The 19,835-nt window shown below is 32.1% G+C and overlaps 2 protein-coding genes across 9 annotated transcripts in view; both read right to left on the bottom strand.

The window, feature by feature from the left end:
- LOC127698417 (probable RNA-binding protein EIF1AD) overlaps positions 1-19,835 on the bottom strand; it is a 208,818-nt gene that overhangs the window by 122,174 nt on the left and 66,809 nt on the right. The gene's annotated exons all lie outside the window — the stretch shown is intronic.
- Positions 1-19,835, bottom strand: part of LOC127698398 (ectonucleoside triphosphate diphosphohydrolase 1-like) — a 48,547-nt gene that overhangs the window by 3,010 nt on the left and 25,702 nt on the right. For 3 of the 7 annotated variants that reach the window (XM_052201854.1, XM_052201860.1, XM_052201858.1), the window contains 4 exons: positions 6,225-6,558; positions 5,834-6,020; positions 3,696-3,937; positions 2,325-2,614 (listed from right to left, as the gene is read on the bottom strand). In XM_052201854.1, the coding sequence (XP_052057814.1) occupies positions 2,325-2,614; positions 3,696-3,937; positions 5,834-6,020; positions 6,225-6,555 (1,050 nt within the window). In that variant the 5' untranslated portion in view covers positions 6,556-6,558. Of the gene's footprint in view, positions 1-2,324; positions 2,615-3,605; positions 3,672-3,695; positions 3,938-5,833; positions 6,021-6,224; positions 6,559-11,046; positions 11,263-11,493; positions 11,773-19,835 lie in introns of those variants that run through there. The other 4 variants (XM_052201855.1, XM_052201856.1, XM_052201859.1 and 1 more) reach the window with 4 other exon arrangements.

Here is a 19,835-nt window from a genome sequence, read left to right on the forward strand (position 1 = left end):
CATTTTTTTTTAGTTGTTATCTCTGCCCTGTCTTTCTATTTTTCAGTCTGTTAGGTCCTGACTATATTTATTAGTTTATCTTGATTTTTTTTACATAAATCGTCATCCTGCCTTTTTTTTGTCAAGTTGCTCACCCTGCCTTATCTTTTATTCAATGGACTTGATGAATTAACGTTGTACTTGAAATGAAACCGTACTTAACTACAAAAATAAACAAATTACATACTAAAGATATTGCTCGATTTTTATAGTAAATGGGTTTGTGTTATAAACTGTCATGTTCATTATTCATATTCTTTCATAAGTTTTAGGATAGTGTGATTTTTTTTCTGATTCAGTTTACTTGATTTTGAAAAAAAAAATCCCGAAATTCTAAGTAAATTCAGAACATGTAACCAACCATGCTTTGTTTAGAGAAAAAATGGAGATGGCAAACGATGACACAGTGGAAGGAAATGTACTTCATAAACTCCAGCGATACACTTCCTTAATTTATAATTAACTGTTTTGCTATCCTCGGTTGAAAATTATATATTGTAAATATTTAAATAGTTGCATAGAGAACAATCAGTTTTAAACAGTGTGTTTATTCACTAAATGTATTGATAAAAGGTGACTCCCTTTTTGTACATACTTTTACAGTAGTCATCCTTAATTTCTTAATATTTCGTTTATAAGTTTATCATACATGTATGATTTTGTATTTCATTTTAAATACGCACGCATGCCACACGTTATTTTGGCGGATAGTTCAACAATGTTATGCAAAGCTCTATTCTTAGGGTATGAAATTGAAGGATAAATTTTCAACCAATTAAAATCGAAAACAGTACATTTATATAGTTCCTTATAAACTACGACATTTCTCACAAGTATTTATTTTATTTTTTACTCCACACATGCAAAAGAAAAAATCTTCGCCGATGAAACATTTCAATCCTTTTTACACCAACATGCCTTCACTGAATTCATTTGAATTTCGTGGTGACCATGATAGTACATTGCATAGTACATCTATATTCACGTGCACACATGAATCGATCTTTCGGGGACAATTTGCTCGTTTATGACACGTTATATCTGAATGACCAAACGCTTAGCTACTTTATTTTCGTTTTATAGCATGAAAACAATAAAAGAGGAATGTGCAACCCATCATAAATTTGAAATGGATCAGTATTATGAGATCCTTATTATAAGTAACTACGACATTGTAAGGATAATAACCTAGCGTCAATATGAAAGAAATTAAAGTGGTTCATACATTCATCCGTATAAAAGCGGCACATGTATTTTATTTTATCCTTATATTTTTCATAGTGCGGTACAAGTGCTGCATGCATAAAGAATATAACTTAACACAAATTATTAGTGTAATATTTCGACCCCACTACTTGAAATTCACAAAATATTTATTTAATTATTTCGACCAAAAATCATTGTTTTTTACGTTCGTAGTAACGTAGTACATTCCATTGTCGGTCACCTGTGTCAATTCACGTGCACACTACAATTGTTGTTGTATTTAAATCTTTCGGCCAATGAACTAAGACGTTACAAGTTGTTTGTTTGTGATACGCCAGAATGTTATCAATGAATTATTAATCGCTAAACTTGACTGCATTTCAGTGTATATCAGCGATGTGTTTTAACTTATTTTGACAAAATTGGGCCAAACTGACTGCTTAAAACGAAATATTACTCCGCTTAAATACTAATACTTGAAACACAAAGAATGGTATTTTGATTTGTTGTCTAAATCGTAGCTAACTCCCCTTTAACTCTTGGTAGTATGAAAAGAAAATGAGATAGAAATGAAATAAAAGTACTGATTTCTGCATATTTGTCTGTCAAAATGTAGGAAGACAAGCCATATTGTATGAAAATAAACTTCTGTAATTTAAATGGCAATTGCCAATTGAGTGCGTTCTCCCAGTGTTTTTGTAACGGTTACCTTCATTTGTATCGTCTTAATAAAGGTCTGAGATTTGAACATCTGTAAATTACTGTTGCTTCTACTTGACCATGAGCAAATCTAGACAACTCTAACTTTGAATAGATTGATACTGTCAGAACGGAGAATAGCCCTTTTACCATTTATAAGTTTAACCAGAACACCAAGCACAAAAGAAGCTTAACATGATACTAAATTTAATTGGTTAGACCGAGTAAAAGATTAAAACCATTTCAGTTAATAAGTTTAAACATATTTTAATTGCAAAAGTAGCAAAAGGGATTGGACACAAGTTATAACAACATTAATGACGTCCTCTCCCTAAGGCAATGAATACTTAAAGTAGAATAGAAACGTCTAGTATACATACCTTCTGACAGTAGTTAAACGCTGTATCATTGAGTAGACTAATATTAAGTTTCCCTGAAGAATCTACTGTTTTCAGTGAATGTGGTGCATATGTAAAGGCTGCTACAGCATAGAAATTGTCCGTTCCTATTGAAGGCTGATATGTACGTCCAATTGCACAAGGTTTTGGATAACACATATCGTCGGCGGCACTTTTAAGGAAGGAATTGATAATGGTAAGGCACTTTGATGGATTTCCTTCTCCAATGAACGTTTTTGTATCTCCTTCATATATCAGTTCTGTTTTATCTCCTACAAAAAATTTATAACTCATATTATGTTTTAAAATGTTTTTAGGTTTTTATTTCTTTTATTTTGATGGAACTATTGACATGGAATGATGATGTGAACATTATTTAGTTTTTAACCCATAGTGTTCCGTAGGAATAAAATACATAGCTGATGTTTGATTAAAATCTACTAATGGATTTAAAAATAACAATCAAACTCAAAGACTATAGAAAAAAGAATGGAGAAGTCAGTACATTGTAGTTCTAGAAATGCTGAAATGTGGAAATTAGACCATGCGCTAAATATAGTTCAAAAACACCAGTTCGATCAAATGGTCTATATATCTAGTATACATTTATCTTTACTGCTCAAATCAGCTAAGCATGGGATCCTGTCTCATTGCTCGACGAGAAGCTGGGTTAGATCAGGTTCATAGGCTTAAAAAAAATTATCTTAGAAGTTTTAATTTTTCTTTATTGAATTTACAAACTGTCCATGCGTAGTCGGTAAGTGAACATTATTGTAAGATTTGCAAGTTTTTAGTTTTTTAGTGGTCAGTGGTCCACTTTCGATCCTTGAGATTTCGCCATTCAAGCAGAGCGACTTTTATAATGTATTATATAAAATAACGTATAATACCATCCAATAACCAGACTTTACATATTTTGAATTATAAAGTTAAATTGCATTTAGAGGGCGCTGTACGAGAGAAATCATTCTGAAGAAATTTCGTTACATAATTTTATATCCAGATGTGACAGACGTAGACTAATGTTATAAAGCATATTTGTAATGAGTGACTTGACATTTTTAACACTGATTTATCTTTCTTTTAACAGAAAAGCACATCAGTTTACTGAGATGACGACAAAGGATTAAGCTGTTTGATATTATCTGTTAACATGCATGGATTCTATTGAGATGACGACACACGATTAAGCTCTTTGATATTATCTCTTAACATATATTAATTTTATTAATATGACGACAAAGGATTAAGCTGTGTTATTACCTGTTAACATACATGGATTGATTTAAGATGATATTAACATACATGGATTTTATTGTAGGGACGACAAAAGATTGAGCTGTATGATATTACCTGTTAACATACATGGATTCTGAAGAGATGACGACCGAGGACTTTGCTGTATGATGTGTCTTCTTATTCTGAAGATCATATAATCCTGTCCGTAAAACAAATAACTATGTGCATAGAGACTGTATCTTTTCCCTGCTATACGGACCTGAAACATGTTGGCTAACAAGGGACCATCAGGCAGGAATACAATTTGTGTTGATCCACCACCCATTTCTAAAACACCAACTGCCTGTGATTGAGGTCTTGAATTAAAAAAGAAATGTAATCGTGTATGCTATTGTTTTAAAGGTTAAACCATTTAAAAACTAAACGAAAATGTCCTCATTGATTCACGGGAAGTAAACTTTGAAAAATAAACGACAGCGTGCTGATTTCGAGATGTTTACTATCATAATCTTTTCCTCAATTTTTATAAAACTACATATAAATAGATGATGATTAATAGACTTTTTTTGGCACAAAGTTTTGTTTTGTATGTGTAAATATAGACATATATATTCGTTTGTGTCATTTTAATTTATTTGATGGTTGTCTGCATAACGTTTAAAAATTCAATTTTTTTTATTCAGATACTTTTATACATATACTAGTCAATAAAAAGTTATTGTAGGATGATAATTTGAAAAAAATACCCAGTGCTTTATCAATATTTAGGTTTTTGTATGTTAGTCAAGTTGACAGTGTGCAAATCAAATCCATTAAGTTTTTTACAACAAGTTATTAACACCTCATAATGACCAATGATTACTATAGTGCAGTGAATTACTTCGACATAACCTTAACTTTATAGAATGTCTCAACGTACTTTAGAATCAAAATATCATTAATTGGTTACTAAAAATTTGGCATCCATCAAATAAACTGTATAGATTAATCTGATACAGCAGGCATCTTTGCCACGCTTGTCGATGAAAGTGTACAACTAGAATGTGTAATGAGAGCGAATGATCATTAAAAAGACTTATCAGATGTTAGTTATCAAAACAATGCTATCTGAATAGAATGCTGTTTAAATGTTTTTTTTGCCAATTTCAGGATTATCTATCAGCATGTCCCAAAAAAGATTAAAGGCCATTAAAGAGTAATAGAATGAATAGAAGTTTCAAAAATTATGAAATGCGTATGAAATGATAGTTGAAGCACAGGATTGCTCAATAAATGATTATGAAAGTTATCGTTACGACGGCATTATTTGAAAATTATGAACATGAACTTATGAATAAAAAGAAATTTCATGTATATATTTATAAGTCAAAGAGAAAGCAACCCAAAGATGAAAATACCCAAACGGCATCTTGTTGACGGATTGCCCTCCCCCTTTTATTCCTTGGTCAATATCCTTTTTTACCTTTATTACAATTTCTTCAAATAAAATATGTTCATAAACCATCAAAGTCTCAATAAACACTAGTGGAGGTTATATATGCGCCTTTGATAACCAGAAAAAACTCACCTTGTAGAAAAGAGTGAAGAAAAATGCTTTACTTGATTCCAGTAGGTGAGTTACCTCGAAAAATTAAAACCGTTATAATTTAATATCCGGGCTAATAGAATATAAAAAAAACCTCATCAATGATACAAGGAATAAATTTTGAACATCAGACGCTCATTTCGTCTACAAAAGATTCATCAGTGACGCTCCAATAAAAAAGTTAAAAAACCAAATCAAGGACGAAGTTGAAGAGCATTGAGAACACGAAATTCCGAACGTTTTCGCCAAATATAGCTAAGGTTAACTGTTCCTGGGTAAAAACTCCTTAGTTCCTTAATTCAGTTATAAACACTTGAATTAACTCACTATAGATACCAGGTATGCCAGACGCGCGTTAATTTATAAATATGACCATATCAATGATATGTCATATCAACACAGAAGTGCTGACTACTTCGCTGGTGATACCATTGAGAAAGAAACCTCCCCCAACAGTGGCATTAACCCAGTGGTTATAAAAAACTCATCCGGGATATGTTGGGTTTCTTTAAAATGGCCTCTCCCCAATTTTTTGATTGATTAATGAATAAACAATTAAGCAAGCTCTGTTTGATGGGATATCCAGCGCTACATATTTGGTCGAAGTTCCATGGTGATGTGAAATTAAATTGAGTTTAGAAAATATGATTGTACTCTGCGAACTCACCTATCAGAACCAAAATAATCCTTGAGGTAGTTGATGGTTATCCAGGCAAACACGCCTTCTTCTTCTCCAGATAAAATTTTCACATTTGAAGGATTAAAAACAAATGGATTTAATGTCTTGTTTTGAAGAACATTTCGAATCGACTTCATTAAATTGCTTGCATCGTCTTCTGGAAGGACGCGTAAACCTTAGAAAAAGAAGTAAAACATGTTATATAGACTATATATTAGCGACTGGTGTTGAAACGAATATATAACTGTAGCACAATGTCAAAGTAATTTTCTTGGTGATATATATTCAAACAAATGAAATCTGTAATCAGGAAGAGGCATGAAAATCGATGCTCCGAAAAAAAAAAAAAAACAACATATATACTATTATTTAATACTACCTGCTGTTGCTAATAGGTATAAAGATGTAGTACTGTGGATATTTTTAGGTATAATTTCCTTCACTCTTTCAATCATCTCTCCAATGTAATTGCTAATATTTCCCAATTTATCCACATAGTCTGAAATTCCAGGAGAATATTTTTCACTTTTACCCACTTGTTTGATGTCTAGGACAGAATCTAAAGAAGTTCTAGGAGGCCATCGATAGATTTTCAATTTTGTACTACTACTTCCGGCGTCTAATATAGCACCGTATTGCCAGTTTGAACTACCATATGAGACTTCAGGTATTAATATCATTACGCACATAAACAGGACATTTGTGCCCATTTCCTACAAAATATACAAAATTAGAACATTAGAGTAAGCAGTTTATCTTAGAAAATCCGTATAATATTGTCCCACAATTGGCACAGATATCGTCATATTATTTTATCAACACCCCAGTGATTATCAGTATTCTATACTATCAGTCCTGTGTTTTCTGTGTTGAATTCATTACCTCGTTAAAACCCAATTAAAATTAATTTACCATATAAAATGTATATAATTACACAATTGTCTCTAAATGATCTAAATAGCAGTATTTGGTGAATCACTTGTAACACTGTATTAGTTGATAAAAAATGAAAAAGTACTATTCAACTTTTAGTCTCAGGTTTGTAGTTGTCCCATCTTCAATATGATCTGGCATGTATTCCTTGGAGTTCGGTATTTTTGTTATTTTACTTTTTACAAACTTTTTATGCGGAATGCGTAAATTATGGGAATAAGGTTCCAGCTCCCTTTTGAAAAGTTGACTGAATATTAATTTGGCTACTCATTTTAGGTTTATTTTGGTCATATAGCTTCTAAACTGTCAACGTATTTATACATCTCTGAATTTCAAATGTTAAGGTTTGAGAATTCATGATGAAGGTAAATCCAGAAAAGCTCGAAGTACGAAATTTATAAAGTGTTATTTTCAATAATTGTAAAAGAACTCATCATAGATACCAGGATTAAAATTTTGTACGCCAGACGCGCGTATCGTCTACAAAAGACTCCCCAATGACGCTCGAATAAAAAAAGTAAAAAAAAGGCCAAATAAAGTACGAAGTTGAAAAGCATTAAAGACCCGAAAATTCGAAAGGGTTTTCCAAATAAAGACGCTTGCTCAGTTTGTTCGTTTCGTATTTTTATAATTCTTTACAGTTATGATGATGATGATTGGTTTTAGGGTCCGGCTATCCTTTTGGATATTGCGGACTAATGTACGTAAGTTACAGATTTGGATCTGCCTGTCTTTTTGCTTTCATCTTACTCCGACTGCGATGTTGTTGCTGGTACGGAGTGTTTGGCCGTTCTGACAATATTGCAGCTTCTATAGCCTTTTTGGACGACGTATGCGGTGGTGTAGTCAGTAGGTCAGGGTCGTCGGTGTCAAACCCTTCATCAAAGTCGATCCTTCTACGCTTGCCTCTTTCTGTTGTCGACGTGTAATAACTAAGGCGATGACATGCCTTCTTGGGGTTATAAGGACTGGTGACAATATCCTTGTTGATGACAACTCCCACTGGTTCACCTCTGTACTTAATTGGTATGAGTAGTTTACCAACTATTGTGTCCTTAGCGTCTGTCTGATTGTTGTGGTCTACGCTGGCTTCGGTGTTTTGTTGTTGTGCAGCAGCGGGTACAACGGCCGTCTTTGTGTCCATCCACTGGGCGAAACGGTTAGCGTTGCGTCTCCTGGTAGATGGTGGCTTGTTCTTCTTTTTCAGGGCCGGCTCAGGTTTCCTGGATGATGTGTCCGGTTCCTTAGCCTTGATCCAAGTGAGCTGTACAGAGACCTGGTCAGAGCCGGCGGTGAATTTCCATTCCGGCTCTTTTCCATCCAACTTCATAGTTACAAGTAAGGCTTTCAATTCATTTGGTAGTTCCATAATGATTGTCCACGAAGTGATCGATTCTAAGTTCAACTCACGAATGTTTACAGTTATACCTACGCATGTAACAATTGGAATTTAAAGGTACGTTTTTGCTTGAAAATATATCAAATTTTTCCTTTCAGAAACACCTTAAAAAAAATCAGTAACAACATGTAACCATCAATTGAAAAATTGGTGTCATTTAAATGAAAACCAAGTCTGAAATCGGTTCATATTATTGAAAAGTGAAAAATTTACTATTTCCAGATAACATAACTGGTTTTTGATTTTATGTTACAAAACACTCTTAAATGTCTAACAAACGACAGGATATAAATTTTTGAAAATCCAAAAAAATGTAAAGTTGGTTTAATCCAAGGTAAAATCCTATTCAATATTATTAGATGATTACGGCAGGAATGTGTGTACGTGTATCCTCTGAATTTTAAATTAATCAGTATAAACAGTCTGACTGCATATCAATGTTTTCGACTTAAACATCCATATGTAAATTCGGAAAAGCGGCTCGGAAGCATAACTTATAAAGTGTCATTTTCATTCGCTAACACTTAGTCGATTATTCAACTGTTGGTGGACTGTTAGTCCCCGAGGGTATCACCAGCTCAACCACGAGTCAGTGTTTCGGTACTGATATAATTAATAACATAACTTTTCTAAAATAGCCCATTGATAAATTATGAAAATATTAATATACTAAGGTTCCAACTCCATTAGGTAAAGTTGCCGATAAAAGTATTTGGCTATTCTTTTTATGTCCCTTTTTGTCATATAGATCTTAAGGTATCTACATATTTATACATCCCTGGATTGGAGCGTTTCTAACGAAAGTGAATGAAATGTTATCTTCTTTTTATATATGCCTCATTGAGTGATGTTGTATGCACTTGTCCCTTCTGGTATATATTTACAATTATGCTACCTCAGATGTTTACCAAATATTAAGTTATGCAAAGCTGTTATACTACATGTACACGAATATCACTCAGTACAAATGCATACAACGCTTCTTTATAAACGTAAAATTGTAACAAAGAAAAATATAAGAATATCAAAACAAGCAAGTTCCAGCAATAATTATTACACGCATATCCTGGACGAAAACAAATAATTAACATTACAACTTAAATGTATGAACGGCAAAGTTGTAAGACGGAAATCGGTTGGAAATGTGGACTATGAAAATGAGGGTTTGTTAGATAGAGGAAGCAATTCTGCCTTGCAACAGGACACACACGGACGCCTCAAATAGTTGTTGTAGGATTTTTTAACGTTCGTCGGTTGTGGCACTTTCCCCGACCGATGCATCGGATTTTACGTGCCATTCTGACCCAACATTGTTATAAATTAGAACCTTCACGACCGGACGAGAGTGCAAGGTTTGAGGGGGAATAATCGGGCGTATTTGGGAATATAGTTTTTGCACGAGTTTATCATTTTTAAGTCACTTTAACACAGTGATATCAAAATGAATTAGGAATTTTCAATCATTCTGTGTGACATATATTAAAGATGATTTCCAACCCAATGAGAGGTGCTACAGTAAATTTCCGGAAACTCCATTACTGCGACAATTTCGGACAATTTTAGATATAGTGATGTCAAAATATAGGAATTTCCCACTTATTATATGCGACTCTATATTCAAATCGTATTGTGTTTATCATCAAGAAACCAAGATGACTGAAGGACTGACGGACTGACTTATTAGAGTGGGGTATACAAATATATTGACAATATATATACATTACAGTAAAGAAACACTCTACGATAACAGGGCGCTATTCAACCCCCTCAGATTATCGATCACTTAACGGTATACTCTATCTACAAAACGAACAAGAGTATTTTCAAGCAAAATCTAACTATTTTGTTCATTTCTTTGAATGTGCAATTAGTGTATTTTATAAAATTGATAACGGAATAGGGAATTGTAATGGCTACAAAAAATATAGTTTGACACAGATTTATTGAGAGAGCAGTATTTAGAAGAACTGGAATATTTGTAGATGAAATGGATGCATATAAAAAAAAAAAAATTATCAGGTTTCTTGAAACAATGCTGTAGCCAATACAAATTATTCCACTGAATAAATATCTTGATAGCTAAATAAGTATTTGGTTTGTTGAAATTTTTCGACGTGACACTGAACAAAACATCAAATTTGTACAGTTGAACGGTCTATTTAGCGTTTCAATGATTTTTTACACAGCAAAATCATTGTCAATAACCCTTTCAAGCTTATTACAGGGGCGTATAATAAAAACAGAATAAAAACATGCCATGTGATCAACCATTGATGATTGATACAAAATGAAAACAAAATGAATTGCAGGTTTACATGAATGTTCTGTTTTCTGATGTCAAATTAGCGGCTTTCATTTCCCTTGCATCAGGGTCATTTGAATTTTTGTTCACCCTCAAAAACTATTGTTGTCTCAAGCTAGGGCATCTGGAAATGAAATTTTCTCTTGTGTGCATTAATTTTCATGTGTCTTTAAAGCAAACAAAATAAATGTATAATATCTCCCTAAAGCAAGGGTAATTATTTTTTGGAAATTCGATTTCAGTTCTTTCGTTATTGAAAATGTTCATGTACGATGGTTTCCTTTATTATAAGTAGTAGGTAAGAAATACTGGAATTTGCTATCCCATAATTGAGTATATCAATGTACAATGTAGTACTTAGGACTAACACAAACACTAATACTGACTACTTTTGCAGCTGGTAACAATAAGAATGTAAAACAGCCTATAATTGCATTGCATGACTGTTATTTAAAGCATATTGATATGTTTCAGTGGTATGTTGTTCATCAGGGTCCGTAATTGGAACAAAATATATTCTTTATTTATTTAGATTGATGATTAAATGTAAATGTGACAAATGAATACCTGTTTAGAATTATTTTCTGCTTGTGAAGATAATTTTTAACAGGAAAAACATCGTCGAAGGGATGCTGTCATAATAGCAAGCTAGACGGTGAGACACTGACCTTGTCGACGTACTAGGTCTCGCTCCTTTTGATTCTTTCGGTGTTTTCATTGTTACCATGATTATTCTCCTTTTAATCGATTGACGAGATTTAAAGATCGATAAACTACTGTATCCTAAATTTAAAATGTAAATAATTAGGCTTTAAAGAAAGAGTATATATGAAGAACTTCAAGGTCTTAAATATTTTTATCTTACTTGGTAACACAAAAAATGAAGTGTAAAAATACAGGACAAATCAGTGCACTCCCCCCCCCCCCCCTCCCCCCAAAGCAAATAGAAGAAGGATTTTGAAATGTATATAGTATGATTGTATACAGTAACTTAAAACAGAATTCATGTGTTACCGTAAATATCCCTTGCGAAATGGACACGGTGTCATTTTACCATTATGCAGGTTATCGCTCACTTCTTAAGTATTTACTCCGTCAACAATGTAATATAGGAATAGCCTTTACTTGTCATTCAAATATCAGACACAATATCCAATCCTAAATCTGAACAGAAAAGAGGTTTGAATCCACTCCTTCATTATTTATATGGTCCAAGAAAACAGAACACTATTTTAACTCATTTTATATGTTCGGTGTCTTTTTCTAACTATGACTAATTTAGATTTAGAGCTCTATGTTTGATTTGACACGTCAATGTGATAGGGTATCGAAGGGCATTTCACGTTTCCGCATTTCAACATTCCTCTTCCGCTTTTATTTTACGTTTCCTCAAATCTTCAGCCTTCTTTTCCGCAATTATTTTAAGTAGTATTTTAGAACAATTGCTGTACGTTTCCGCATATATTGAAGAAAAAACATTAGTATATTTCTATTTATATACTAGCAGTTCAATAATGTTATAAAATAATATTGATGTAATAGATAAAAGGATGAAAATATTCTTGGAAATATTTAAACGACAATCTCATTTCATTTTTTGCATATTTATACTGTGTCAAACACACATACTTTAAATACAATAAAATGAATTTCAAATCAAAGTAGACTTGAATATAGTTAAGCTGAAATACTTGTCCTTTGTTCTTAGATGGATAATTTTTCTCATTGATAATCGTACCACAATGCTTATGTTTATATTGTCTGAAATTTTCGAATGATTATAATAATTAACAAAATAGGAAACAATGTGTACAGTCAGAAAATGAATAATCATGTAGATCATTCCTTAATAAAAATGATAGATAAAAGACCAGATAATTTGCGGAAAAGTAATATTTACTTTTTGCAGATTCGTAAAAGACTCTTTTGAGGAAACTGTATGTTAACAAAATACGTGAAAATTTTATACGTCAACATCAAGGATAAACGCCTTTCATGTTTAATAACTTCAACTAAATTCCCGAAGGTTGTCGTATGGATATAATACTCTTTTCTTTGATATTGTTTGACGAAACATTGTTGGATAAAAAAGATTCCTCACCGTATGATACACATTACCATGCATTGTACAATTTTTCTTTGGCACTTATCTTGTAGTTTAGTTCAGCCTTTTAACTTAGATCGTTATATATTTTGTATTGTGCAGAAGATATATTAAAAGTATAATGTACTTGGGTCTAACCCAATTTGCTTTGACCAAATGAAATTTGTGCAACTAAAAACACAAGCAAACTTTAATTGTATACACAAAGTACACTTGAATATAATTAAGCTTTAATCCTAAACAATATTACAGATGCTGAATGGTGGCGTGTTCCCTTGTTAATTAAAATGTCAAGTGTTACAATAATTAATAAATATAAGCATTGACAAAAAATAAGGTAATATTGTTAGTACAAATTTCCATTTATGATAAAAGGGGATGATGGTATCAACAATGTGACAATTAAATGTGATAAAGTGATTTAAAAGAGAGGCGAAAAACCAAAGAATCACCAAACTCATAAGTCGAAATCGAACCGACAATGCCATAGCAAAAATCGAAAAATGCCAAAAAAAATAAAAACAACAGTATAAAAACACAACATAGAAAACTAAAGACAGAGCAACTCAAACCCAACCAAAGACCGGGGGTGATTGCATGTGCTCTGCAAGGGTAAGAAGATCCTGCTCCACATGCGACACCCGTCGTGTTACTCCTATAAATAACGTTAATAAGTTATAATTATAAAGTGATTAGGCATCACAAAATAGCGGCTTGGTAATTGACCCTATCTTACAATAATATTGATTAAGTAAAAACTCGGTGATAAATCTTAATCATCGTTGTCATCTGTAAAAAAAATATTGCAGGCGTCACACTGTCCTGAAATTGACACCAGACTGCCATACGAATATGAAAAAATTACTTAGCCTACAAAGGTCACACGATGGCACCTGAACCACACACGCAGGCAACAAAAAGATGTGAATTTTTATTACGATGTTTATATACAGGACACATGAAGGCAAAACGATGACTATACGATGTCATCCTCGGGAAATTTAATTTAATTACCTTATTTTTCCCCCTTTATCCTTACTTTACGAGTTATTTTAATTTCTATATTAAAGTAAATTTCAATCAAAATTTCAGAAACTAGATTTATTACTCCATACACATAGTGCTTTAAGTTACAATGCAATATGTGAAAATAATTTGTTCATCGTCTTTGTATTGATTTTACTGTCAGTGCATTGTGGGAATAATTATTGGATCATCCTGTCTTGTCATGGCACCGAACAAGCCTTTGAGGTAAGTAGTGACCCAGGTATAACCTTATTTGTCTCCCATCCTGAGTTCTGTTCCTTGCCCTCTCATGGTAAGCATCCAGAAACTATGCCCCTGGAATGACATTCTGGTTCTGGTCCTCAAAGTCCACCAGGGTTTTGACGTTGGCTGGATATCTCAGTCGGATGAGATTGTGAAGGATCACACAAGTTGTGATGATTTTTCTGTATGTCTCTAGCCTCTGGTTTATGGTCCTCAGCAAAACTCGGAACTTGTGAGCCAGAATACCAAAGGCATTCTCCACTACACGCCTGGGTCTGGAGGGTCTATAGTTACAAATTGTCTCATGGGAAATCAGGTATAGGAAAATTTGTGAAATATATCATTATGTGCACAACAAAAGACTTATTGGTTCAGTTTGAAAAGGACCGACACAGACGAAGATTGTCGAATAGAAATATGTATGTTTTTTTAATATGAAATCATTTAATCTTATTCGCTTATATCTTGTACCGGTATTTTTTACGCATCTTTAATCTTGCACAAGTCGAATATACAAATTTATGATTGCACCTTTTTTTTAACATTGATCTACACGTACACGAAATATAGTAGTTTCTTCAACAGTTTTCCCAGGATTTATTTCATATACCTTATTTAACATTGGACTAATAGATGATATGAGTATAACATGTCAGAGGATAAAAGGTCATGTCGATATTTTAAAATACTACAGGTAGAGATATAGACATTCATATTTCAGGGTATTGCTTTTATAGTTTCAGTGGGTTTTTTGCACATTTGTTTTGTGAGGCACAGGAACAAATAATTAAAACTGACGCATATAACGCATTGCATTTCACCGAAGTTCAATTGTTGTAAATTTTGACAACAGGAAATAATCTAGGATGTGTTTTACCTAAATATAAAGTTTCGTTAAAATCTGAGCAATATGATTAGTTTTAGTATTCCAGCAGTCATTTGAAAAATAGTCGTCTCTCTTTAACATTCTTGCAAAAAACACTTTGTAGCAAAATGTTTTTTTTGTTAAAGATGCTGCTATTATTTAAATATTTCGGCATATTTTTATGTTTTGCATTTAATGTAAGAAGTTTGAAACCCCACGTCCGTGTAACTTGTAAGACAAAATGCCAAAATCTCGGAACTAATGTCCGAAAGTATATGTCTTATTAACATCTAAAGGATGTTATTGTGTAGATTCATAATACTTTATGATGTTCGAATCAAGTGGCCAAAAGATGCTTTATCATACTTTTCTTTTGACACCCGAACCAGTCTGGAATAGCAATCTAAACCTAAACATAAAAAATTACAGAACTATGTTACTATTTTTTTTTTTCATTTTAACCAAAACTATCTTTTAACATATGATCCCCATATTTCGCATTAAAAATATTTTTGTCATCGGGAATTAATTTAGAATAGGTATTATACACATATCTTAATTTTCGTTGAAATCCTAGCATAACAAGCATTCTGATAGTACTGCATGGCTATACATAGTCCCCTACCGGTCAACAATTCATTGTACTAGAACAAAATGCCAACTTGATCTATAACTTGTCATTATGTAAACTATATAACAAATATCAAGTCAATATCTTCAAGCATGACGAAACAAAGTGTGGAAAACTGATTATATGAGTGAATTTTCTAAGTCCAAGGACCATAACTCTGCGCAAAATCATCAGACCGGAACAAAATTCGAACTTGATCTGTAACTTGTCATGATAAAACTATATACCAACTATCAAATCCATATCTTCAAGCATGACGAAACAAAGTGTGGAAAACTGATTATATGAGTGAATTTTCTAAGTCCAAGGACCATAACTCTGCTCAAAATCATCAGACCGGAACAAAATTCGAACTTGATCTGTAACTTGTCATGATAAAACTATATACTAAATATCTAATCAATATCTTCAAGCACGAAGAAAAAGGTGTGGAAAACTGATTTGCCGGACTGACGGATAGACAGACAGACAGACGGAGTGCAAACCTAAAGTCCCCTTCGACTTCGTCGGTAGGGGACTAAAAAGATGTTATTCAAAATTTGTGATTGTTTTACCGAAAAACTAATGAAATGTTTAACCGAAAATCTATTTTTTTTTCATAAATTAATTAGCCAAGCTTTACAAAGAATATACACATCTACATAGTATACCCAGCAATTACGCAAAATGTCAATGGGGTCCATACTGTTGTGGACTTTGCATTTACAAAAACTTAAAAGTATTTAAAAAGTGGTTTTTTTTCAAAAATAGACAAACGAAGAAAAGTATTGTGCTCCCTCAACACCAGGATCTACCATGCAATTAAAATTTTTTCAATGAATTTTTTTAGCTAAAACTAACGTTTCTTTTTTTTTTAATATTTTAAAATAATAAAAAATAAAAAAATAAAGATATGTCGAATCTACTTATAATTTTCCGATGAATTTTACAGATTATATAGATGAATTGATATTAAAATTGAAACGGAAATCAATTTTGGCTTACAATATATATATATAACATTCTTCAAATGTAAACTACAATCGTTCATAATCTTAATACAAGAAATCAAACAAGATTGTACTAATACTTCAGCAAAGAAAATTTATTACGTGAATGTATTGAACCACAAATTGTAAGTCAACTGTATAAACATCCACAAGTATGCCTTTTATTTCTTAGGGGGATTTTAAAAAAAACTTAAGAGGTTTTTATTTCATTTAAAAAGATCCAAATAATCATTTATTTTATGCGCACCAATATTTTTTGTGTTTAACTGATTTAAGTAATCAAGACTTACTTTGATAGTTGTAGTTATTCCTGTATAACAGTGGACATACAAACATATTTTTGCTTTCAGCATATGGTACTTATCAATCATTAAGATAAGTGAGAGATTACCTGAATATTAGTCTTATCCCTATCTTTCATAAAATATCTATAGATATCACATGTAAAGGCAGCATAGCTGTTATAATGGTTTCTGCTTGAAGCATTTCTATTATTTTTTAATTCAAACTTTATTTATTGTCTCTTAAAAGTATATTTCCTTCGAGGATTGCGAAAAAGGCAATTTCAGATATTCTTGCAACTTAATTTAAATACAAGCTGTCATTTTTAAGATATCCGTTTCATAAAGATAGAGACAAAAATGAATTAATTTGACATCTTTTTATGTGGCAAATTACTTTTGCCAAAGTCATCTCTTAAATACTGTAATATAAGAAGCTATTTTAAAAAATAGCAAGGAAGCTCACGAGATCACCAGGTACTTCTAGAATTTCATTTTCAATTTCAATTAAAGCGGGCTATAAAACCAGGTTTGACCCACCATTTTCTTCGGAAAATGCCTGTACCAAGTAGGAATATGACAGTTGTGTTTTACTATTTTCGTTGGTTGATAAAGTTTGATTTTGTCTGCTTTGATGGAATGTACGTGCTTTTTGAATTTACCTTGGAGTTCGGTATTTTTGTTAAACTTTTTTTTTCCAAATTATATGTATATTTTATATAATTAACTGCATTATAAATAAAAAGTAATAACAAGTTAATTCTTTTAAATGTACATGTATGTAGGAAGACACACAATGTGGGTATGTGAAAATAGTAAATCCTTGTGGTCGTTTGAAATGTTTGATTCTTTAGTCAAGCAGTTACACTATCAGCCATTTGTGCTGAAAAAGTTTATTAAAACATGTAAAAGGCTAGATGCAAAAAAGTGATCAAATTAGGTATGTTCCTAACGTAGGTGCAGGGTTATTGTGTACAGTTTCAGGGACTTTACAAACTTTCTAAAATTGCTAGTTATTTTACAGAATCTTTAAATATTTCAAGGATTAAAGAAACACCCTTATTTTATAAATTCATTGCAACATATACATATGTTAGGTCTGCAAATAAATTTTTATCATTCCCGCAGCGAGTTTTTAGTTACCCCAAAATATAGCTGTTAATAGATCTAGGTTTGTAACACAGTAACATAATAGTACCTTGTGTCCAGCCGTCTTGTTTGTCGGAATGGATGATAATATCACATCAATATGGTTTTAATGGATACGTCAAAATATGTGACAACTCTACGACAGACACAAATAAACAAACATATATATATATATAGACATCTATCTATTTATGATATCATTAAATATAATTAGATAATCTGCATACATGCTGATTATATAATTAAGTCAAATTCCAGAAAGATTCTCTCTCTAAATAAATGAAAGCTATCATGTTACATTTACATAAAAATCATGTCAAATTATATACAAGATAAATTCAATTATATCAGTTGAATTAAATAATTTCATATCAAATTAGATATACGATATATGAGCTCATCCCATCAGGGATACATCTAATTTCATGTATGCCCTGTCGACGCACTTCTTTGGAGTCCATGCGTTTGTTGGTTACCTTGATTTGTCTCTTGCGATTTGAACATCGATTAACTACTGTCGCCACAATACAAAATCAACTTTATCATATAAATTCATCTCAATTGCCATCGTCATAGTTCAAAGCAAGCAAGAAATGTGACTTATTTGGTAGTATTCCTATACATATGTATAGTATTATCCTATATAAACTCCTAAGATAACAGGCTTACAATTTTGTACGCCAGATGTTAAATAAATCGACCAAAACTTTTATATATGAAATAACTCTGGTGCTGACATAATTCATCATTGATATGGTAATTTTCTGTAAATTAGATGTTCATTAAGATAACAACTTATCAAAAATACCAGGCTTATAATTTAGTAAGCCAAACATGCGTTTCGTTTACATCAGACTCATCAGTAGAGCCCGGATCAAAAAATTTGGAGGGCCAAATGAAATTGAGCATTGCAAATCAAATATTCAAAAAAGTTGAGGCAAATTTTGTCAATATAACGAAACTATTAATATCAGTCATACAATTAAGAGGTTTAGCTAGCTATAAAACCAGGTCTTACCCATTATTTTCTTCGGAAAATACCCGTACCAAGTAAGGAATATAACATTTGTTTTTCCCTCGTTCCGTTGTCTGATTATGTTTGATTTTATCAGTTTTTATGGACTTCCCCTTTTTGAATTTACCTGTGAGTTTGGTATTTTTGTTATACTTTCTTTAGGGACAACAGTGGTTTATCAGGGATACATGCATTAGGTGCTATACCCCCAAAAGGTGCCCAAACTAATTACCAAATAATCTAAAGTTAACTTTGCATTAAGAATTACACCCTTAAACTATGACATAATTTGAAGAACATATTTATACGCCTCGCATAAAAAAGTTCAAGCGGATCCCTTGCTTATATGTTAGATTCCTATTTTGAAATTTAGAACATATGAAAAGTGAAATACAAAATAATTAGGCATAGGACATACAACTCTTTTACCAGAAGATTGAAGAAAGTCAACACAAATTTAGACCGAAAAAAGATACTGAGAAACGTGAAGCTTCTATATACCAAGGATAACTAACACTGGCCGTGTTGCTCGTGACAAGTAAAAATTCGACATTAATTCGAATTCTGTATAACGCGGAAAGAAGGTCGGAAACTGGCTACAACAAACATAAAATTTTCATTGTCATTTGTGAAATAAATATTCCGTTAAGGTCAATCAAATGTTGCTTGCGTCTGTAAAAACTCGAATAGTTTACCTAAAGTGTACCATAATAGACTTTTCGTTAAGTAGCTTCATTGTAAGCAGTTTTTCTCTTTTAAGGTATTACTAATATTGAAACGTTTGCACAGAAATATCATATCAATTTGAAGATATATAATCTATATGCAGATTCTGAGGGAATTTTGTTATGTGAAATTTTTAACGTTTACAATCAGAACAAATTGTAGTGTACACAATCACGGTAAAACAACTAAAAAGAAAAAGAAAAAATAAACAGCCTGTTTTAACACATTTAAAGTAAATTAATCCACTGAATAACTTAAAAAATGAATAACAATTAAAAAAAAAATACGATTACAAAAAATAACCATAACAATGCTATCGCAAAAAAA

Source organism: Mytilus californianus, unplaced genomic scaffold, assembly GCF_021869535.1.
Source record: "Mytilus californianus isolate M0D057914Y unplaced genomic scaffold, xbMytCali1.0.p SCAF_4, whole genome shotgun sequence".
Lineage (NCBI taxonomy): Eukaryota > Metazoa > Mollusca > Bivalvia > Mytilida > Mytilidae > Mytilus > Mytilus californianus.